The sequence below is a fragment of the Pelophylax lessonae genome (genome assembly GCF_965119305.1).
Source record: "Pelophylax lessonae genome assembly, chromosome: 12".
NCBI classification, from domain to species: Eukaryota; Metazoa; Chordata; class Amphibia; order Anura; family Ranidae; genus Pelophylax; species Pelophylax lessonae.
Window position 1 is genome coordinate 210701508 of NC_138779.1, and position 25000 is coordinate 210726507.

The window sequence follows — 25000 nt, forward strand, 5'->3', positions numbered from 1 at the left end:
CAAATCCAAACTGAGATTTGACAAAACAGCATTTGCCCCCCCAACTGCATCAAAAACAACAGGACTAGCGTCTGTATAATGCTGAATGTAAACAGTGTATTTTTGACTGTTTCCTTGCTAAGCACTCCATACTCTGCTTGACAACAGCAGCCAGGATTCTGCTGCGTGCACGACAAGCTGCATTTTTTTTTTTTTTTTTTTTTATTTCCCCAATTCTGACACAAGTGGGTGACAACATACCAAATGATGCTAATAATCCTACAAACTGGTGAGATACCCAAACGCAGCATCTATACCATAACTATCGGTGTGCTGGTACCCAGCCTCTGCTCGCTCCGAGATATCGGTCCTCTGCACGCTGCAGCTACAACGCTCCGGCACGCATAAAATGTGCTATTTTTTTTTTTCATCTCCCCCCCCCCCCCCATCGTCAGAAACATGCACAAGGCTGTAGGAACCCCCTCAAGGTGTTTTTGCAGTGTACCTGGCAGCAGCAGGACACAAGTCCACTCCGCGCTAACGGCGATGGGAAGGGGCAGGCTGTGTGTGAGGCATGTGCTGGGCTGTCTGGCACTGCAGTGGTTAATAAAATAAAGCATCGGTACTCTCCTCTCTGCCACATCCCACAAACACACATCTCATCATACAAGAGGGCGACATGTTCTGGGCTCTGTGCTGCATTCTCCCTGACCAGGAGGAAAAAAAAAATGGCATCCTTCGTGCTGTATTCACAATCTCTTATAATTAGATTTTATAAAAAGGGGGGGTAATATGGGAAAGGAACTTCACAATTTTAGGGCTGCGAGTGTCAAGCCTGCGATGACTGCACATTTTTTTTTTTTTTTTTGCTGCTCTAAAGTGTTATCAATCAGTCTTTTGTAAGTGCCACAGATTCCCCGAGCAGCGAGCAGAAGGGCACAAATGTTCCCGTGCATGCCTCTGCAGACTCACCTCTAACATTTCCTCTGCTATGGCAACAGGCTCCCTATTGGCTAGCACAAATGCTACTTCCAGCCAATCCTCGCAGCCGCTCTGCGGTGATGCATGTTGCTAGGTTATATATGATGCAGTGAATGATTATGCCCAAACAAAGAGAGGAAGCCGAGCAGTTGAGGCACTCCAAAAATACCCCTCTTTTCAAAGCCACTGCTCCTTCCAGGAACATGCAGATATAAATAACGCACTGCAGTTACCAATCCCGATCCGTAACCAATATCCAAACGAATCAGATGGGCCCCCCGGGAGACGGCAGCCAAAATTTTCCACTGGCAATTTGCCACCTTAAACAGACATGTTAAAAAGTGCTCGAAGATCAAATGTCCTTCCTCCAACCCCCCCAACCTCCTTAAAGCAGGATGAAGCACGTGGGACTGTCACTTGCTGCAAGACGCACTGCAACTACATCTATACCAGCAGTGCTCTCCTCTTTAACCAGTTCACTGCCATGCTGGGCTGGAGTCTGTAAAGTTACACAATACAATCAAGCAATTTCCACTAAAATCTAGCGGGGTTCGCTCCTGTGCTTTTAGGAGAAGCGTCCCGTCACTACACCCCGTACGGGCAAACTAAATATGCAGACTTGGCGTATTCTCACTCCGACACAACTCTCCTTCATTTCTTTGGTTGCTGGCTACACAAAGCTTCACATCCCCCCCCCATAGAAAAAAATAACTCAAAGCACAACACAATCTGAGACACGGCTTTTTGAAAAAGATTTGCAAGGCATTTACATGATCAGATGCAGTGGATCCCAGCCCAAAACTGCTGCTATACACAAGCCACAAGCAGATGGTATGTTACACTGCTCCCCCTCCAATCTTGTATGCAGAAGGAGGTGGCGATTTGGAAGTGGTGGTCCGTCTGGTAGGGACACCAGACTTCCGACAATGAAAAAAAAAAAAAAAAAGAAGAAGATAGAGAATTATATTATATATATATATATATATATATATATATATATATATATATATATATATACACACACACACACATATATATATATATATATATATAAATACACACACACAGCATCTCACAAGAGTGAGTACACCCCTCACATTTCTGTAAATATTTTATTCTATCTTTTCATGTGACAACACTGAAGAAATGACACTTTGCTACAATGTAAAGTAGTGAGTGTACAGCTTGTATAAGTGCCGGTTCACACTAGGGCGACCTGTGAGGCGACCTGGTCGCCTCACAGGTCGCCTCCCATAGGGAAGCTGCGGACCCGTTCTAATAGGAGCAACACAAGTCGCTCCGACCTAGAAAAAGGGTACGGAGCTTCTTTGGGGCGACCCGGAGGCGACCGCCATAGACTTCAATGTTATGAAGTCCGTGGCGGCCGCTCCGAGGTCGCGGTGCGAAGTAGCGACGCTGCAATGTGAACCGGCGCTTACAGTGTACATTTTCTGTCCCCTCAAAATAACAACACACAGCCATTAATGTCTAAACCGCTGGCAACAAAAGTGAGTACACCCCTAAGTGAAAATGTCCAAATTGGGCCCAAAGTGTCAATATTTTGTGTGGCCACCATTATTTTCCAGCACTGCCTTAACCCTCTTGGGCATGGAGTTCATCAGAGCTTCACAGGTTGCCACTGGAGTCCTCTTCCCCTCCTCCATGATGACATCACAGAGCTGGTGGATGTTAGAGATCTTGCGCTCCTCCACCTTCCATTTGAGGATGCTCCACAGATGCTCAATAGAGTTTAGGTCTGGAGACATGCTTGGCCAGTCCTTCAACTTTACCCTCAGCTTCTTTAGCAAGGCAGTGGTCATCTTAGAGGTGTGTTTGGGGTCGTTATCTTGGAATATTGCCCTGCGGCCCAGTCTCTGAAGGGAGGGGATCATGCTCTGCTTCAGTATGTCACAGTACATGTTGGCATTCATGGTTCCCTCAATGAACTGTAGCTCCCCAGTGCCGGCAGCACTCATGCAGCCCCAGACCATGACACTCCCACCACCATGCTCAACAGAGCGATCCCCGCTGAGCAAGCGGAGGCCATGAAAAAGGGATTTGCCCCATGCAAAAAGGGCCTAAGAGAAGGGGTTTGGTCACAGAAAATAAAGCTTTATTAGTATTAAAAAAAAAAAAAAAAACTGGATCCTAATTTCAAAGCAAATTTGTCATGCCCTGGTTATAAGTAGAGATTGATGGGACAAGTCAATGACGACTACTTGTATCCTTGCAAGATCTTCCTTCCACGATTCCCAGCTCTGTCCCTTCTCAACACGAAGTCCCTCCTGGTATATTATGACAACCCGCTTGTTCGCGGGCCATCAGACCTGCTATCCCAAAGCAGAAGGTCGCAGGCCACATCAGAGGGCTCCATGGCCCACGACCTCCTGCTCTGGGATGGCATTACGGCAAGCCAAGACAGAGTGTTCCTGACCCACCATCCCAGAACATCAGTGTTCTGAATACAGCCAGAACTAGAGAAAGCACGGCTGCGGAGGGAGCAGAACCCCATAAGCTGATGCTTCCTGCATAGCGCCCGCTCCTATCACAGGCAGAGTGATACCAAGTGCACTCCGCCTGGGACAGCAACAGCCAGCAATACCTGTAGCAAGGGAGATTCCTGAATGGAAGATTATTAAAGGTCAGTTTATATTCTAAAATCACAGTGTATATATGGGTATCCCTCTTCTGCTGTGGTTACTAGGCTGCAGGTATACCTGCGGGTTGCTTGCACAGAGCCATAGACTTCTGTTATTACTTGCGGGTTTGGTGAGCTTTCTGCCCGCTCAGCTCATTGTGGCCCGCGACCGATTACTAAGTCGCTTAAGTGGCCCTTGCTCTTCAAAAGGTTGGGCGCCCCTGTATTATGAAAATGGCAGTGTGAATTCCCATTTTATAAAGGTAGAGAGAGTGAGATATTCTCATAATGAATGCAGACCTGGACATCAAAATCCATAAATCTTAAGAGCCATTAGCAAAAATTAAATACCAAAAATCGACAAAAAGCTTTAGTATCCAATTTGGGCGGTCTTATGTCCTGGACACACAGGCACATTCGGACAAGATGGCTCCCAATTTCTGATTAACAGCTGCATGGATTTGGGGTACGAGGCTCCTGGGCAAATGCCATGCATTACACCCGCCCCCCCCAGTGACATAGAAGTTCGGAAACCTCAGTATTCCTCACATCTCCTGCAACCTCTAAGTCAGCCTGTCTCAACCTTTTCAACACAGAGGAACCCTTAAATTTCTGGTCTCAGGGAACCCCTGCTTAACCAGTTGCCGACCGCCGCAAGTACAAGTACGTCACTTGCCTGTCACTAGTTTGTGAGCCAATAGCGGGCGCGCGCCCGCCCCGGCTCATTCCCTCGGAAGTCCGTACGTGTGACCGGCGGACTCGATGTCCGCCGGTCACTCAGCGATCGTCGGTGGAGAGGGAGAAAAGTCAGGCGGCTGATGTAAACAAGCCGTCTGTCATTCTCCCCTGTGTAGGAATAGTGATCATACGGTTCTACTATGTAGGACCATTGATCACTGTTCCTACACCAGTAGCCATGTCCAATCACAGTTAGAAGCACGCCCCTAGGGACACACTTAACCCCTCCTTCCCCAATAAAGTTAACCCCTTCCCTGCCAGTGTCATTTTGCAGTAACAGTGCATATGTATATATAGAACTGATTACTGTAGTAATGTCACTGGTAGCCCCAAAAGTGTCAAAAATGTCAGTCAAGGGTCCGATCTGTCCGCCGCAATGTCGCAGTACCGCAATAAAAAAAAAAAAAAAAAATTCGCAGATCGCCACCATTACGCGTTAAAAAAAAAACACCAAAAATTACAAAAATCTTTCCCTTTGTTATTAAACGAGATAACTTTTGCGCAAACCAATCAAAATACGCTTTTTGCGATTTTTTTTTACCAAACATATGTAGCATAAAACAAATTGGCCTAAAATGTTAAAAAATTTTGATTTTTACATTTTTTTGGGGGAATTTCATATAAAAAAAATGTGAAAAATATTGTTATTTTTGCAAAATTGACGCTCTTATAGCGCATGATAAAAAAAAAAAATCGCAGAGGTGATCAAATACCACCAAAAGAAAGCTCTATTTGTGGGAAAAAAAGGACATCAAATTCGTTTAGGTACAGCGTCGCACGACCGCGCGCGCAATTGTCCATTAAAGTCACGCAGTGCCGAATCGTAAAAAAAACCCTGGTCAGGAAGGGGGTAAAATCTTCCGGGGCTTAAGTGGTTAAAAATGTAAAAATCTATAACTCATGACACATTGGTGTGACAGTCAGTGGGAAGAATGCTCCTTACTCTTGTCATCATTGGGAAGAATTACCCCCCTTACAGATAGCTAAAAAGAACAATGGTGTCATTGGGAACTTATAGGAGAGGCAGAAATTGCTCATTACTCAAGGAACCCCTAGAAACCTCAGGAGGAACCCTGGATGAGAAACCCTGATTTAAACTATTGCCACTTTGAGTATACCTATTTTCCATATGCAGCGGAAATATAATTATTATAGGCGGATACAGTTATAATACAGAATTTATATAGTGCCAACAGATCTTTACAATATAAAGAGAGACTGTAGAGTTACAATACGATGAAAGAAAAGAGGGTTAGGAGGGCCAGTTGACTGGCAAATGGTGATATTATGGTATGAGGAACTCGTTACTTCATGCCACAGATATGTCTCCAATTTCTTGGACAGGCTGCAGAATTTTCAGTTTAAGTCGTTTATCCAAGACAGGTGCACTTTAAAATAGCATGCGCTAAACAGGGATCCAATCATCATGAATCGCATTCCAGGCTTTCAAGCTAGTCAAATTTTATGATGTAACCCCACCCCCTCAAAAAAAAAAAAAATGCACTGCTTTGGATTTTCACACAATAAAGCTAAATGCTGGGAAAGTTTGATCAATTCCTGTTCCACTGTACTTTGCAAACTTTTTTTTTTTTAAACTTAAAGCAGGAAATAAGGAACATTAAAGAGTAATCACCCCCTGGGCGATCTCTGTACATTGCAGGGATTTTACCAAACTTTGTTGCAGATTGCTACCTTCTGGTATTCTGAAGAAATAGCTGTTTCTCTGTGTCCATGTGAATCTGTATGGGAGTGGTTTTATACTTATCAGCTGCTGCACCTGCAGGGCTCTAATGAGGAAAGTGGCAGGATCTGCATCCCTTTAGACGCGATTTACCTTTGGGAGTAAGGGCTCTTTCACACGGTCGTGCTGCTCAGCAGGGATCGATCCGCCGATCCCCGCTGAGCCAGCGGATGACAGCTCTGTCTCCGCTTGCAGTGCAGAGAGGGAGGTGTCACAGCTCCCGCTGCTCTCTATGGGGGATTGGATGAGAGCGGACCGCCTGTCCGCTCTCATCCGATCCGATCCCTGAATGGATGGAAAATAGGGTTTCCATCCGTCCAGATTTCACGGACAGGATCGGATACGGATGGCAGCGGGTGTCAGCGGAGGTGTCTCCTCTGACATCCGCTGCCCCATAGAGCTGCATGGAGGATCCGATCAGATCCGCCTAAAAAACTGACAGGCGGATCTGATCGGATCGCCCGTGTGAAAGAGCCCTATCTCAAAAATTACATTTTTTGCTGCAGGGGATGCTCAAAATCTGACTTGTATCTTAGTGAAGACTTCTGGGAAAATCAGTGAGCCAATCACACACGCAGGAAATGACATTTCAGGGGGGCGTTACCCCAGGTAGCCATATTGCATTGCACTTTTGACAGAAAGTTACAGCGGCTGCAGATTGAAACAAAAAGTTTTTTATAACATTCAATTAAAATAGGAGTTGTGTCGCAATTGTATGTGATATATATATAACATACATATACACATACATATATATATATATATATATATATATATATATATATATATATATATATATATATACACACACACACACATACACACATTTACAAGTCTTTTTGCCTTACATTTATATTTTACACTGAATGGGTTGTTTTACAAGGCAATCATTTACAATCACTTTAAGTGGCAGATGTATATGGATTATATTTGAAAAATAAGGATATCATTTTGTGTCACTTTAAGCTACGAATGTATACTTGGCTTGTGGTAGAAAAACCAAAGGAAACCCAATTAACAATGCAAACTCCATGCAGATAGAGTCATTGGGTGAGGGGTTATCCCAGGACCCAGAGCTACAAGACAAAAGCGCTAACCTTTCGGCCACCAAGCGGTTAACATCATTTTATGAATTCCACTTTTTAAAGTGTTACTAAACCCAGGAACCTGCATTCACTATATCTGCTCTCCCACAGTACACAGAAATATAATTATTTTAGTAAATATGAACTGCTAAATACCTTTTCTCATCAGTAGTGAGTTTTGTGACTTCTATCAGTGTCTGGTTAAAGCTTGTAGGAGGAGTTTTCATTCTCCCTGATTGTCCTATGAGGCCGCATGACACCTGACCCTCTGTCTGGACAGTGCTGATTGGCCCTGTGCTGTGCACTCTCCCAAGGAAAAAAAAAAACCTGTCTAGCAATACACACCAAACTGAGCATGTGCAGAGTGCCCCCAATGCTTTGTTCTATCAGGAGACGGTTTGGGGACAGTAAAAAGGGGAGGATCAGAGAAGACAGGATCAAACAGCTTTTTTTTTTTTACACAATGCAGGGGATTAAGCCCCCTTAGGTTCCACAGTGAGTATAACAAGCATGCTAATGCAGAGAATTAACCCCCATTAGGGTCCGCAGTGAGTATAACAAGCATGCTTTATGCATATACAGACTGGTTTTACTGTTGTGGGTTCAGTAACACTTTAAGAGCCGGTTCACACTGGGGCGACTCAAAGTCTCCCCGACTTTGAGCCGCCCCGTGCAACACGACTTCATCGAGGCTTGCAAACGTCTTCTATAATAGAAGTCAATGCAAGCCTCTCCGATGTCGCCCCGAAGTAGTGCAGGAAGCTTTTTCTAAGTTGGAGTGACTTGAGTCGTTCTGATTACAACGGTTCCATTGCACAGAATGGAGCGCGACTTATCAGGCGACCAAGTCGCTTGACAAGTCGTGACAGTGTGTACCGGTTCTAATAGGAGCGACACAAGTCGCTCCGACTTAGAAAAAGGGTCCTGTACTACTTCGGGGCGACCTGGAGTGACTTGCATAGACATTCATTTTATGAAGTCCGTTCAAGTCGCGCCGAAGTCGCGATGCACGCGACTTCACAGGTCGCCCCCAAAGTCAGATCCGACCTAGTGTGAACGGAGTCTTAGAGTCTCAGTGGAATCGGATACATCTCATCAGAGAATAAATACAGAACAAACATACAGGACAACTAAGGCCCCTTTCACACAGGCTTTCCGATCCGGTCCTGTCAGTTTTTTCCGGCAGATCTGATCGGACACTCCATGCACCTCTATGGAGCAGCAGATGTCAGTGGTGAAATGTCTGCTGACACCCGCTGCTATCCGGTCCGATGTGCTCCATGAAATCCAGACGGATGGTAACCCTATTTTCAGATATGATAGGATCGGATGAAAACAGACAGGCGGTCAGTTTCCGATGTCCCATAGAGAGGAGCAGGGATCGGACAGCTCCGTCTCTGCAAGTAAGCTGAGATGGACCTGTCATCCGCCTATTCAGCGGGGATCGGTGGATCCATCCCCACTGAGCAAAAACTGAGTTCGCCGGGCAGAAAGCCCGTGTGAAAGGACCCTAAATCCAAAGTTTGAACACATAAATATCGACTGTTACTCTAATTTTCCACTGCAAGTACCGGCTCGGCTCTACTCGGCCCTGCTTGGCCCGGTTTGCTTTTCCACTGCTGGTACCGCATGGTACGGTGTTGGAACGGTTCGGTACAGTTTGGTATGGTTTGCTTTTCCACTAAAGTAGTACTAAAGTTAAGTGGCTGGGATTCTCTGACCAATCAGTGGCTAGTAGTGACTGCATGCAAAGGATTGTGGGATATGGTACCGGGTATTGTACCTCTTGGAACCACAATCGAGGTGGTACTGTTTTTGAGAGCCGAACCGTTCGGTTCCATGCAGTGGAAAAGCGCCATAAATGTCTGAAAACACAAGACGGCCAGATAAGCCAACTTACATCAACTGACAAGCCAGATTTGGGTGGATTTATGGTGATAATTTATTACTCAAACCCATAATATCTAACTAAAAGATACAACAAGGTTGGATCAGAAACTGAAAGTTATTAGGAATTATTACTTTGCTAGAGAAAGCAGACTGTTATCATATCAATTTCCAAAGCAATATGTGGAATGCTGGAAGACCAAGGAACATATTGGTGAAAGTGATATAATGGTGACACAGCTTATCCACATGCATCCCCCCTGACCTATTTATTAAGCAGATAGCACACAGGATATGCAGGGAGATGGCAGCAGAGCGGAGCCCTGTAACAGATCACGCAGGTGCGAGGGCCAGGAGGAGATGCTAACAATTATAACAGAGCGCTGGGGTTAGACCAGTTCATGTAGTTCACCGTAGCTTTCAGTCCATTCTAGGAGAAGAGGGTGAAAGTAAAAGTACTCCCTTGACAAGAACCGGAAAGCCTCAAAAAAAAACTATAGATGGCTGCTGGAGCTCGTCCAACCCTGGCAAAGCAGATTCTTAAAAGTGAATGAGAGAGAGAAGAAAATGGGAGCTGCCATTTCCAAGTTGCGTTAAAAGCAGAAGGCTCAGGGCTGTTGTCCTGTCTAATGGGCACACCATTTTTTGGTCACAAACTAGGAAAAAGCAAGCGTTAATAATAGGTTTAAAATGTTACTACACCCAGGAGCCTGCAGTCACTATATCTGATTTCCCACACTACACATAGCAAGGAAACGCAATTATTTTAGTAAATATAAACTGCTGAATACCTTTTCTCATCAGCAGTATATAGCAGTCTTGTAATTTCTATCAGTGTCTGGCTGAACACCGAATCAAGGTTGTAGGAGAAGTTTTCATTCTGCTGTGACTGGCCTATGAGGCTGCATGACTCCTGACCCTCTATCTGGACAGTGCTGTTTGGCCAAGTGCTGATCACATGCACCCTCCCAAAAAAAACTAACAATACACACCAAACTGAGCATGTGCGGCATGCCTCCAAGGCTCTGTACTATCAGCAGAGAGATTGGGGACAGTGGAAGGAGGTGAGGATCAGAGAAGACAGGATTAAACAGCCTTTTTACGCAATGCAGAGGATTAACCCCTTAAGTTCCACAGATTATAACCAGCATGCTTTACTGCATATTCACACCGATTTTACCATTGTTGGTTTAGAAACACTTTAAACTTGCAGTGGTCCTCAACCCTGGCCTACAGGGCCCACTAACAGGCCAGGTTTGCAAGATAACTGAAATACATCCCAGGTGATATCATTTGCTGCTCAGTGATTGCAGTACTCTAGTCTGCATCTCACCAAGGTAATACTTAAAATCTGGCCTGTTAGTGGACCCTGAGGACCGGAGTGGAGGACCACTGCTTTAAAGCAGTGGTCCTCAACTCCGGTCCTCGGGGCCCACTAATGCCTCGTTTCCACTGAGTGGTACGGTTCGGTTCAGTACGGTACGGTTCGGAACGGTACACCTTGCGTTTCCACTGCCAATAGTACCCTTTCATGATAGGCGTGGTGTAGCAGGAAAGCTGTGATAGACGATTCTCTGTCAACCAATCAAGGTTCTGCAGAGTGTAGCTCCACCCTGTTGGTACGGTACTAATGTGCTTGGTACCCCAACGAAAGGGTCCCAAAAAAGTGGTATGGTACGGTTCGGAATTAGGGTACCATCGGTTCGGAATTAGGGTACCATTCACAATGGAAACGGCAAAAATAGCGTACCGTACCGAACCGTACCGCTCAGTGGAAATGAGCCATTACAGGCCAGATTTTAAGTATTACCTTGGGGAGATGCAGACTAGAATACTGCAATCACTGAGCAGCAAATGAGATCACCTGTGATGTAATTTAGTTATCTTGCAAACCTGGCCTATTAGTGGGCCCCCGAGGACCGGAGTTGAGGACCACTGCTTTAAGCCCCCGTTCACACTAAGGCGACCTGTGAGGCGACCTGGTCGCCTTCCATAGGGAAGCTGCGGACCCGTTCTAATAGGAGCGATACAAGTCGCTCCAACTTAGAAAAAGGGTCCGGAGCTTCTTTGGGGCGACCCGGAGGCGACCGCCATAGACTTCAATGTTATGAAGTCCGTGGCGGCCGCTCCGAGGTCGCGGCGCGCTGCTCGCACCGCGACTTCGGAGGTCGCCACCCCGAAGTCGGATCGCCCCTAAAGATAAGTTCACCTTTTAGAAAAAAAAATAAATAAATGCACATTTTTTTTGCAGGCAAAAAAACGTGCATTTCTTTTTTTCTTGGAGCCTGGAAAGCATTGCACCCACGCTCAGCAGATCTCTGGTGCCATGCAGGTCTCCTGCAGATCTGCCAGTGCATCCGTGTGTACATCCCATACGACAAGCAGATACACCGACAGGAAAGATTAGGTAACTACCCCGTCACTCCACAGCGACATGGTAGTTCATTGAGAACTACAAGCCGACACTTGAGGCTTGTAATTAATTCACAAACAGAGCTGTGTGAATGAATGACATGTCCATTTGGGCAGAGCCCCGCACAGCCTTGTTTTTTTTTTCAAAAAGTGACAGCTAGTATGGGGAACTTTTCCCTCTACTGCTGTCACAGGGAGTGCGGGTATCGGGGAGCGTCTTGCAGGGGTGTCCAAACTATGGCCCTCCAGCTGTTCAGGAACTACAATTCCCATGAGGCATTGTAAATCTCTGACATTCACAGACATAACTAGGCATGATGGGAATTGAAGTTCCCGAACAGCTGGAGGGTCAGCATTGGAAACATGCTCCACCCTACAAACGGTGACGTTATCCTTTAAAACCCAGTCCTGCATATACCTGCTCCAGCATATTGACTCACTAGGTACTGAATAAAAGACAGCCCTGCGCATGCAGAGAAAAGCAGATACGCTCTCTAGCTCCTGTCGGGAGAGTAAAATATTCCTGGTACTTCCAGATATGGAGCATGACCAGACTCCCTACCCTTCCTCTCCTGCATCAGCGCTTAGTTATCAGGCCAGCGCTATCAACTAAGGTAAATTAGAGTACATGCAGGGCTTCTTTCCTTGCACCCAAAAGCTTATTGGAGCAACAGAGAAGAGGAGGAACGTATAGTCTGCTTCCGCAGAGGGGGCAATAAAAAAGAGCTTATAGCCCCGTACACACGTACCGATTGTCGGCCGTAAATATTCGGCAGATGACCGATCGGCCGATTGTAGGCTTGTTAGTATGATGCTTCCGACAGCGCATTTTCGGCCGAACAGAATCTGTCCTGCAGGCATTGTTCGCCAGTCAGTACAGAATTCGGCTGACAGACAGCAGATTAGCAAGACTGGGCATGCTCAGAAAAGAAAAAAGACAAGGAAAGTTAATCATCACATGACATCACTTCTGAAGTCGGCTGCTGTTGGCCGACAAAATTCGTGTGCAGTCTTTTGCAGTTTTCAACAGACACGACAGCCCTGGACAAAAGACGGCCGATCGTTCGGCCGACGATCGGTACGTGTGTACGGGGCTTATGTCTGCATTAAAAAAGAAATCAGCTTTTTGACCAACGCGGTCTATAGCCGATTCTCAGGTTATTCTCCTCACCCAGGTTTGATATTTCCATTAGCTAAACCTCCTCATATTCGAAAAACCTTCCTTACTGACATTCAGTATATGGCACTCATTTGGTACTCTTGCACTCTGTATATTGTGTACTTTCTCTGTATGCCCCCCTCTTGTTTGACACTTAAAGCGGAGTTACACCCATATTTGAAACTTGCTTTTACCCACATGCCCACCCGCAGTGCAGTCCTGAATGGATATTCATGATTTCTTAATTATATCTAAATTTTAAATAAGTCAGCGTCACATCCGGTCCCGGCCGCCTAGGCGATGTCGTCAACGTGCGATTCCCTTGGACTCCTGGGATATCAGCGTCATCAATCCCAGAAGTCTAAGGGAATCGCCTGATTCGCTTTTGATTGACAAGTTGCCATAACAACGGGATGGGAACTTCCACTGCCATCGCTATGGCAACCTACAATCAGAAAATAGCTGAATGAAAGTTGCAACCAGAAAACTGCGCAGGCGCGAGATCGGGAGGTGCATGCTGGGTTGCCAGCTGCACCTAATCCTGGAAATAGACACGAGCGGGCTTCAGATGCCCAGAACTGCCATGGCCTCTGCCTGCTTCCGAGATCAGGTAATTTTTTACAGATTAAGGGCTCTTTCACACGGGCGGTCCGATCAGATCCACCTGTCAGTTTTTTAGGCGGATCTGATCGGATCCTCCATGTATCCCTATGGGGCAGCGGATGTCAGCGGAGACACCTCCGCTGACACCCGCTGCCATCCGTATCCGATCCTGTCCGTGAAATCCGGACGGATGGAAACCCTATTTTCCATCCGTCCTGGGGATCCGATCCCCCATAGAGAGCAGCGGGGGCTGGGACACCTCCCTCTCCGCACTGCAAGCGGAGACAGAGCTGTCATCCGCCGGCTCAGCGGGGATCGTGGATCGATCCCCGCTGAGCAGCACGGATCCGCCTACGGAGGCGGACCGTGTGAAAGAGGCCTAAAATAAAATAAAAAAACAGTTACATTTGCAACAGTATCCAGATAGTAAATGTACAATCTGTGCCAATCATGGGGGTGCTTTTAGAAAAAAACTGATTATGGTGACTGGAGCTCCACTTTAACCTGTTATGAGACATTGCTGGTGTTATATCATGCACTGCTTTGTTGGATTCTTTATTTGTATAAAGAATTTAAAAAAAAAAAAAAAAATAAAACAAAATAGCAATGGCACCTGTAATAACAGCTTTTTGGGGTACTATTTGAAAAAAAAAAAAAAAAAAATTGACATCAGTTAATAGGGTCTGTACCAAGTGATGGCACCCATGTCCGTCTTCTGGATGACAAGCCAGCCATTATGCAAATTCAAATCCATCCAGCCAGGACTAAAGACTAGGTCAAACAAGGACCACTGTGGTAAGTAGGAGGTGGCATTCCATCATGGAGACTTCAACCTATTACTATATGTAGCAAACAAGCAAGCAGGTACAAATTGGTGCTCTCACACTCATTGCTGAATAAAGGAAAATAGAAAAGTTGCAACAAAGTGGAAAGACTTCTTCAAAAACTCTGCAGTTGCCTGACTTTTTGCTAGACTGTAAACTTTGAGTCACTGACCTGGAACATGCATGCAATACAGCTCCACGTTCTTGAAGAACCCTCATAAACATTACAAGTGTCTATTTTAAATAAAGGCCCATCTCCAAGCAAAGTAAACCCCCTCTTCGGGTTTCTCCCTCCAACTTCTTTCACGTTTTTTTTTTTCCTGATAAAACTGTAAAAAAACCTTTACTGACCTAAGTCAGCTATAATGTGGCCCTTATCAGCACCTCTTCTAGAAGGGAGCTGCCATGCAATTCGTGCCAACTCTTCACAGGCCACCTCATTGTGACATCACCCTATGCCGTCTTTTGGAGTCAGAGACCACCCCACCAATGGGCAGCCAATAGGAAGTGTCCATGTCACCCAGGTAGCAATGTAGTCACCTGAAGAAGGATCCACCCAATCTGCAGAGAGTAGACTCGGGACTTTCCTTAAAGTGGAGTTTCGCCCCCCCCTCCAAAAATTAAAAGTCAGCAGCTACACATACTGTAGCTGCTGACTTTTAATATTAGGACACTTACCTGTGTCAGAATCCAGCGATGTCCGCACCGCAGCCGATGTTCCCATCAGCTGTTGGGTCCTGCCGCCGCCATTGGCGGTAAGGGAACCCGGCAGTGAAGCCTTGCAGCTTCACAGTTGGGTCCCCTATTGCTAATGCGCAAATTCGGATTGGCTCGGCGGTGGGGGAAAGGAGGAAGGGGCCAAACTTTCGAGGGACGGTGCCACAGCGCCGTCTCCCGGAAGTGAGAAAGGGTACCCTGTCAAAAACAGGTACCCGTTCCCCCTCCCCCCTGAAAGGTGCCAAATGTGGCACCGGAGGGGGGGGGGGGGGAGGAAGCAAATGAGCGGAAGTTCCACTTTTGGGTGGAACTCCGCTTTAAAGTGGAAGTAAATCCATCAATTTAACAGTTTAAAAAAAACAGTTACATACCCGGTGTTCTATCAGATTACCACTACCCGGCAGATTATGTAACAGAAGTGACGTTCCAAACCAGAAAATACTTACTGCGCATGCGCTACGAGTTCCACGGCGCTATGTCTTCCAAACACTTCATGATCTGACGGGTAGCGGTAATCTGATAGAACACCCATGCAGACATCCTACTACACCCAGCGATGTCCTGAATTTCAGAGTCATTTTAACAATAAAGTGAGCATATATAAATAAATATAGTATATTGACATCTGTGATGCTACATTTTAAAAGAAGCTGGGCGCCAGCAGTAGGCCAAGTTGGAGGAGGCCATGTTGGTACACCCTGCACTGCTCAGCGCTAAACCTTTATGCTTTCAAAATTAAACATGCAAAACAGTATCATAGATATCAATATACCATATTTATTTATATACGCTAGCTTTATTGCTAAAATTTTTTATCAAATTATTGCTACCTGTCAGATCATGAAGTGTTTGGAATGCATAGTGCCGTGGAACACATGTTGGAACGCATAGCGTATGTGCAGTAAGAATTTTTTGGTCGGAACGTCACTCCCGTTGCAGGTTCTGACAGTCAGCGTTAATCTGATAGAACACCGGCATGAATGTAACCATTACACTGGTTGTGCTCTCAACCAAACTGCGAAACTATCCAATGGCTGGTGTCATAACTGATCACATGTGCAGCATAATGCTACCTGAAGATCAAACAAGGGCCAAGATGGCAGCTTCCTTGGCTGAAAATGGTAGGAGGGTTTACTTCCACTTTAAGTAGTCAGAAGGACTTGATGCCCGAAGTTCATCCTTAAAAGGCATAGTTCACCAAAAGGTGAAAAACAAGGAGTGCAGCTTTGACCAAAACTGAATGACTGAAGGGCATGTATGGTACCTCATGAAGCCTGACTGGAAAACACCCTGGAGGTTGCTAAGAGAGGCCCATCTGTTACTGTTTACATTCACAATCACAGGAGTCAGAACTTTTTCTGAGTCAACCGCCTTCCATCTGCCCCCGACGATATGCGACCTCTCCCCCACGATGCAGTAGCTCTGAGCTTAGTGTTGGAGAACTCACTCCTGTAATGGTGGAGGTGAACAATAATAGCCAGACCTCTCTTAGCAACGTCCTGGAAGTTTTCCAGCCACAGGGTACGTAAATGGCCTATACCTATAGCAAGGGCATTATACAACTTTTGTCAAAGATGCAGACCTGCATTGGCAGTTTTTTTGGTAAAGGTGAACTAACCCTTAGAGCCAAATTCATTACTCACAGTGTAAGCACTGGATAAGATGGAACTTTATATACTCATTTCTACTCAGAGTCAGTTGGACATTAAGTGCCGGTTCACACTGATCCGACTTGTCAGGGACTTGGTCGCCTGACAAGTAGCTTCCAATGCTGTGCAATGGAACCGTTCTAATCAGAGCGACTCAAGTCGCTCCGACTTAGAAAAAGGTTCCTGCACTATTTTTTTGCAAAGTCGGAGCGACTTGCATTGACTTCCATTATGAGAAGTCGTTGCAAGCCGCGCTGAAGTCGCGCCGCATGGGCGACTTCATTCGTCGCCCGAAGTCGGGGCGACTTCGAGTCGGATCAGTGTGAACCGACTCTTACCCGAAAGTTTAACGGACAATTCAGTCAACAGTAGAGAGACCCAAAACAATCTCCCTTAGTATTTTTGCTAACTTGTACAAAATATAAGACTATAGAGGGGAAATTCACTGCATACGATCCAAAATAAACACCAGATAAACAAACGGCATCCCTTAGGGAATAAGGCTAACCTCTGAAAGTGTCAAGCAGGACTGTGTGTGGCCTTCAAAAGGGGGCTGGAAAATTGGATAGCAACTACTTGAGAACAAGGAGCTGCTGTAAACCACAAACTCACATTTCTGCCAAACAACCAAACCGAGACAGCATGGAACAGTAATGGTGCTTTTCCACTGCATGGAACCGAACGGTTCGGCTCGCTTTTGCGCATTGTACGGTGTTGGAACGGTTCGGTACGGCAGCGCTTTTCCACTACATGGAACCGAACGGTACGGCTCGCTTAAACACTACCACCTCGGTTGTGGTTCCAAGAGGGCTGTACCGGTACCATATCCCACAATCCTTTGCATGCAGCCTTGACTGTTTGTCACTACTAGCCCCTGATTGGTCAAAGAATCATTGTTATCCCACCCACTTTACTTTAGTGGAAAAGCAAACCGTACCGAACCGTTCCAACACCGTACCATGCGGGACCATGCAGTGGAAAACCAAACAGAGCCAAGCAGGGCCGAGTGGAGCCGAGCCGGTACTTGCAGTGGAAAAGTGCCATAACAGGCTTACAGGAAGAGGAACTATAGTCTCTTTAATGTTTTTTGGGGGGTATAGATGAAAAAAGACAAACATAATGTAAATAACCTGATCAGTGCGTTAGCCCTGGTTCACACCTTTAGAATCATGCTACTTCAGAACGATTTCAAAGCAGCAGATCAGTGCGATTTCATTGCAGCTTGCAACTGAATTTAAAGTGGAAGTCTGCCCTAACACTAAAATCCCTAAATCTACAAGCGTCCATGATCTAAAACGAACCTATAAAGCCCCGTAAAGAAAAAATACCTATACATACCGGTACCTTTTTTTAAGCCAGTCCGGTCCGATCTAAAATGGCGGAAGCTCTATGGAGGAGACAGCTGACGTCGTCTGGGAAATTAATGGGAAGGGACGTCACCCATAGAGTTACTATGGGACTTCTGTAGTCGGCTGCCTCTTTTGCACCCGCCTCCAAAGTGAAGCTGCCGTTGACAGCTCGGCGTGGGACAGGACCAGAGCAGCTTCAGAAAAGGTATGTATAGCGATTTCTTCTTCACAGGGCTAGATAGGTTCGTCTTAGATCGCAGATGCCTGTAAACAACGGCTGAGAAATTATTGGGAAGGGACGTCACCCATAGAGTTACTATGGGACTTCTGCAGTCAGCTGCCTCTTTTGCACCCACCTCTACAGTGAAGCCGCCGTTGACAGCTCAGTGTGGGACCGGAGCAGCTTCAGAAAAGGTATGTATAGCAATTTCTTCTTTACAGGGCTAGATAGGCAAGTCTTAGATTGCAGATTTACAGATTTTAGTATTAGGGTGGACTTCTACTTTAACAGAAGTCTATGCAAGTCGCAATAAAATGCCAAAAAAAGTAGTGCAGGAACCTTTTTCAGAGTCACAGCGATTTAAACGGTTCCATTGTTGGCAAAAGCGGTGGGACTTGTCATGCAACTTTCAACTGTCAAATCACAAGACAAAAATCGCACCAATATGAACAAGGCCCTAAAGTTTAATGGCACTGCCTTCATACATAATATATACAAGACCATCGGAATAGCCATATTTTCTTATTACATCTATATTCTCAGCGTCCTTGTTTTGCTTTCCTGATCCTTATTGCAAACCACAAATCTAAAAGAATTTGTGTCCATTTGAATAGAACAGATTTCCTGCAGGTATGGCACTGATAGAGACCATGTGGTCTAGACTGCCTAGGCTTCAGGTCACATGAGGAAGGATGAGCCCAGCAGGTTTTGTTTTATGGCGAGTAATGGTTACCATTATCATGCCATTCAATAAGTGACTGCCAACACTGATATGAACCTGGAGTGGTAATCCTGAAGTAAACCTATGAGAATAGACATTTGGGAGCTTACGCTGTATATTTTGTTTTTAAAGGCCCAAAATCCTGGCCTGATTATGGTTTCACTACCTAGTGAGTCGGAACTGGTTATACATGGTGTCACTCATGTAGCAAAGATGGAGCATAGAAGCCGTCATACCAGAACTACATACATGCTACAATAAAGCAGATAACAAACATACTCAAAAGTTAGAAGCGTCAAATACCAGCTGATCACAGGCAGGAGTCTGCAATTACTTTTCTCAAAACATAATTTACCTTTATACATATATATACAGAAAGTGCCTTAAAATGAACCGGATAGTCAAACTTTTAGAATTCTATGTTCTCTTGTGGCGCTTTTCCACTGCATGGAACCCAACAGTTCGGCTCACTTTTGTGCTTTTCCACTGCTGGTACCGCATGGTACGGTGTTGGAACAGTTCGGTACGGCGGCGCTTTTCCACTGCATGGAACCGAACGGTACGGCTCTCAAAAACAGAACCTACTCGATTGTGGTTCCAAGCGGTACCATACCCGGTACCATATCCCACAATCCTTTGCATGCAGTCACTACTAGCCACTGATTGGTCAGAGAATCCCACCCACCCCGTTGTTATTCCACCCACTTAACTTTAGTACTACTTTAGTGGAAAAGCAAACCTATACCGTACCGTACCGAACCATTCCAACACCGTACCATGCAGTACCAGCAGTGGAAAAGCAAACCGGGCCAAGCAGGGCCGAGTAGAGCCGAGCCGGTACTTGCAGTGGAAAAGTGCCATTGGAGAGGACAAGACTGTGGCTAATAGGGACATAGGGACAATATCAATGGACAAAAATTGCGGCTGGGGGGGGTTGCTTAGTCCTGGAGGTCAATTAAATCATCCAACTTGTTATAAAGTGAACTACAGTATAAGGCCCTTTTAAACTAGCGGACCAAACGCATCCACCTATCCTTTTTTCACGCAGACCCAATCAGACCCTCCAGTCCCCTCTATGAAGCGGTGGGTGTAAACTGACATGTGTCCAACACCCGCCTACATCCGATCTCAACTTATCCACTAAAAACAGATGGATCTATTCTTCATCCGATCCGGATGGCAGTCTGCAATAAATGGACAGACCTTGTACATCCAGCCGCTCGTAGAGGAGAGCAGGCTGTGTCCACTCTGCATTAGCGGAGCAGGCAAAGGCCAGCCATCGGCCTGCTCAGCGGGGATCAGTGGGCAGATACCCTGCTGAGCAAGCGGACTCCATCAGGAGGAGCCTGACCCATGTGGAAGGGGACTAACACAACTGAAGAACCAAATGCTGAATGTGGAATTGAGGATTATGACTAATGAGGACTTTACAGTGACAGGACTGGGAATCGATGTGAATACTATGTCAACCTGTGCAAAATTGGGCAGTGCTGCAAAGATACAGTATAGTAATAATAACAGTAGTTATACATTTCAAGTACACAATGCAAAGACAAGACAAAAAAAAAAAAAAAAAAAAGTACAGCAAGTGACCAAATCCTAGCCCATTATGCCCCTACCACCAAGTTCACCACTTCCCTAGAACCTCCTAGAGCAGTGGCTGCCAACCTTTTGGACCTCACAGACCACTAGGCTCACAATGTTGAGTGTCGAGGACCACTAACATATATTTTACTTGCCTTATACACACAATGCTCTGGCTCTCTGCCCCCCCCCCCTCCAACCTTGGATCACACTGCTGCCTTATACACACAATGCTCCAGCTCTCTGCCCCCCCCTCCAACCTTGGATCACACTGCTGCCTTATACACACAATGCTCCAAGCTCTCTGCCCCCCATCTCCTCCTCCCCAACCTTGGATTACACTGCTGCCTCATACACACAATGCTCCAGCTCTCTTACCCCCCCCCCCCCAACCTTGGATCACACTGCTGACTTATACACACAATGCTCCAGCTCTCTTACCCCCCCCCCCAACCTTGGATTACACTGCTGCCTTATACACACACAATGCTTCAGTTCTCTTACCCCCCCCCAACCTTGGATCACACTGCTGCCTTATACACACAATGCTTCAGTTCTCTTACCCCCCCAACCTTGGATCACACTGCTGCCTTATACACACAATGCTCCAGCTCTGCCCCCCCATCTCCTCCTCCCCAACCTTGGATCACACTGATGCCTTATACACACAATGCTCCAGCTCTCTGCCCCCCCTTCCAACCTTGGATCACACTGCTGCCTTATACACACAATGCTCCTGCTCTCTAACCCAACCCCCCCCCCCGGCATTCCGCATGAAACTGCTGCCTTACACAGCCACGTGCTCTAGCTCCTTGCTCCCTCCCACAGTCTGTGATCAGCGCTGCCATTAGAAGTCCCCTCGTTCCCCTCTCACTCTCTGCACTACTCCCAGTGCCTCCTTCTGAGTTCACAGGAGCCGGAACTACAAAGGAGGCATCGGGTATCAATGCGCACTGACAGTAGGGACTGTTGGCGTGCATTCAAAACCAAACAGCTCTAGAAACGACCTTAGGGAGGTATACCATCCACCACAATGTTGATTTTTGCAGCAGAATCTTTCTCGTGGCCCATCAGTGGTCAACGGATCACTGGTTGGTGGCTGCTGCTCTTAAATGACTAATCCTCCCATCCTTACACAATCTATACAACTTTTAGTTTTACATTGCAATTAACAGTAAATTGTCTACATGATTCACACTGTAAACTTACTATACTGTTCTCCAAAAAAAAAAAAAAACATCTCACACTATGAATTTTGTTTTGTTTTTTTTAGATATCTGTCGTAAAGCCGTTGTAAACATTGTACAAGCAAGTTATTCTAATATCACTATTTTCATTCAATAAAATCTTTATTTTGACAAAAAAGAAAAAAAAAGCTTCCCATGAAACAATTTTGTATTACTACTGCAAAGAAAATAGGTCATGCAAATGAAAGTTAACAGCTGTTTTATATTGGTATCTTTTTTTTTTGGCTAAGCCAGTGCTAAGGACCACAATGACATGCACAGCAACCAATCAGAAATCATTATAGGTCACCACAGATTGCCAACTGGTCACCATAGGTGACTGCTTTCTGCACTCATACTGGATAAAACTGCAAATCTGGCCTATTGTTAATCAGTGCAAATCTTGGAAAGTTAACACAGATGCCTCTGTGCACAAAGTGACACTTGTACGCTTTAGGCAAACCACAACCACAAAATCATAAAAACGTGCTTGCTCTGCACTTGCAATGTAACACGGGGTTAAAACCACAGGAGTCAGGAAAGATGCTGCACAAATATTTACCCGATAAATAATTTATTGATGCCCAGAGACTTGGTGCCATTACAAAACAAACCAGGTAACCGGTGAGGACTATAAGGCAGTGCGTCGTGCAATACAGCGGGCAGATTGCAGCAAGGCCTCCTCTGCAGATGAGAAGAGCTTCAAGTCACAGCAATGAATGGAAACTGCACCAGAATATGCTTGTGATCTCCAGAACATCAACACCACCAGGACAGACTGTCTACAGCATGCCCCCATCTCTATTATTATGGCTGGACATGTCACTTGCACACAAATAATTAACCCTATTTCTGCCAGAACTATATCACCTTCAAGTATTCCTCTCCTTAACATTAACCCAAAATAATTCCAGTAACAGGAAAATCTCCATGTACCGTCCTTTACCAATACTGCACCCATTACCCAACTTCACATATCCAATTCATAAACCATAAAGAGTAGTAAACAACCTACCCAGTAATCAAAGGCAGACCTACCAAAACAACTCCAATCCTACTATCAAACTTGCCTGCTGGAGCCCCAAAAACACCCTCTACAGCAGGGATCCCCAAACTACGGCCCTGCAGCTGTTGCGGAACTACACATCCCATGAGGCATTGTAAAACTCTGACATTCACAGACATGACTAGGCATGATGGGAATTGTAGTTCCTGAACAGCTGGAGGGCCATAGTTTGAAGACCCCCTGCTCTACAGCATTCCTCTACAATACATGGAAGAAGCCCCAACATTTCGGACATTTCAAACTTAATAGCAAAATGCAATTTGGTGTCACAAGCTGGACTCCTAAAAAGATGGAATAACCTAAAAACAATCTTTCCCAGATCACCTAACATTAATAAGGGCAAGCGAGCTCCAAGAGATACCTCTACAATAATTCCAACAATTAGAGCCCTCTTAAAGCCCAACTCTAAGAACCCTAAACCCCACCCCCCGGCTGGCCCCACGGCAAGGGTTAACTGTTTATGTCAAACTGATTTCAAAAATTAGATTAACTTACCTGATCCCCCATGCTCCAGCGTTGCACTGTTCTTCAGCATCTTCACATCCAACGCAGGGCTGTGGTCCCTGCATCGGTCTTGATGATGCCAAAGGATCCTTAGACCAATGGAGCGCAGGGGAGAAGAGGCAGCAGGGACCAGTCTAGCAGCAAAGAGGAGCCTGCAGGAGCAGAGGATTGGGTAAGTAAAGCTGAACACACCCCAAAAAACGGGTACCCTCATAACCTGAGCACACAAGAAAATGTAAACACCCCAAAAGCCGAGCGTCCCCTAGGAAATGGGAACCCCCTCAAAGCTGAGCACCCCCCAGGAAATGGGAACCCCCTCAAAGCTGAGCACCCCCCAGGAAATTGGAACCCCCAGAAGCTAAACACACCCCAGTAAATAGGAACCCCCAGAACCTAAACAACCCAGCAAATAGGAACCCCCAGAACCTAAACAACCCAGTAAATAGGAACCCCCAGAACCTAAACAACCCAGTAAATAGGAACCCCCAGAACCTAAACAACCCAGTAAATAGGAACCCCCAGAACCTAAACAACCCAGTAAATAGGAACCCCCAGAAGCTAAGCACACCCCAGGAAATGGGTACCCTAATAGCCCAGGAAAGGGGAACCCCCAGAAACTGTCACACCAGAGGAAAGGGGTACCCTCATAACCTGAGCACACCCCAGGAAAGGGGTACACTCATAACCTGAGCACACCCCAGGAAAGGGGTACACATAACCTGAGCACACCCCAGGAAAGGGGTACACTCATAACCTGAGCACACCCCAGGAAAGGGGTACACTCATAACCTGAGCACACCCCAGGAAAGGGGAACCCTCATAACCTGAGCACACCCCAGGAAAGGGGTACACTCATAACCTGAGCACACCCCAGGAAAGGGGTACACTCATAACCTGAGCACACCCCAGGAAAGGGGTACACTCATAACCTGAGCACACCCCAGGAAAGGGGTACACTCATAACCTGAGCACACCCCAGGAAAGGGGAACCCTCATAACCTGAGCACACACCAGGAAAGGGGAACCCTCATAACCTGAGCACACCCCAGGAACTGTAAGCGCCCAAAAGCTGAGCACACCCCAGAAAATGTGAGCCCCCAGAAACTTAGCGCACCCCAGGAAAAAAGAACCCCCAGAAGCAGAGCAGAGCACAGTCCAGGAAATAAGAAACCCTAGAAGCTGAACACACCCCAGAAAATTAGGACCCCCACCACAAGCTGAGCACCCCCAGGAAATAAGAATCCCCAGAAGTTATGCACCCCTCTCATCTCATCACCATCAGGCTGCTAAGGCAAACGGCAGGAGAGGAAAAAACTGAAAGGAAATTCCCTAGGAAGCCCCCTTTCCTTTTATTACGTTTACCACCCCCACACATGCAGGCTGCCACTGCCATGGCCATTCTGCTGTCCATTCAGACACTAAAATAATACAGAGAAAAATGCTTACCCTCCCTTCCCAATAAAATGTACAGGATATAAAGGTCCAAAACATACCAATCACTATCACTGCACAAATAGGAACTACTAATCCCAGTATGACCATTCAGTGGTATAACATCCCATTTAAATAACTGGCTCCATTTACACCATCTCAGATAAGCAAAGAGACCAGAACATCTGCCCAACCTGCTGCCCTTCCAGCTCCCGAGAACTGCAGGAACCAGCATGCCTTGACACTTCCGATTCCCCTATCACTGGAGACCAATACCCCCCCCCCCCCCCATCCATTACCATTATGAAAATGGAAGAACCTGGGGAGCCCATAGATACAGGCCGCCATGCTAATTCTGTCCCTGGCAGGAACCGATATTAGGACTCTAAAATCCCATGTCAGGCTATTGGGGGTTCTATTAGCTCCAGCATGTCTTGTCACTACAAATACTCTTCCTCCATTACCAATATGACAGAGGCAGAGTAC

General features: G+C 46.1%; 1 protein-coding gene across 2 annotated transcripts in view; it reads right to left on the minus strand.

Annotated features, from left to right (window-relative positions):
• LOC309568112 (dual specificity tyrosine-phosphorylation-regulated kinase 1B-like) overlaps nt 1-25000 on the minus strand; it is a 156646-nt gene that overhangs the window by 121934 nt on the left and 9712 nt on the right. The window contains exon 2 of one of the 2 annotated variants that reach the window (XM_082273711.1): nt 23075-23235. The exons of the other annotated variant lie outside the window; for it this stretch is intronic. Coding sequence (XP_082129837.1) covers nt 23075-23114 — 40 coding nt within the window. The 5' untranslated portion in view covers nt 23115-23235. The remainder of the gene's footprint in view (nt 1-23074; nt 23236-25000) is intronic. 2 annotated transcript variants of the gene reach the window in all.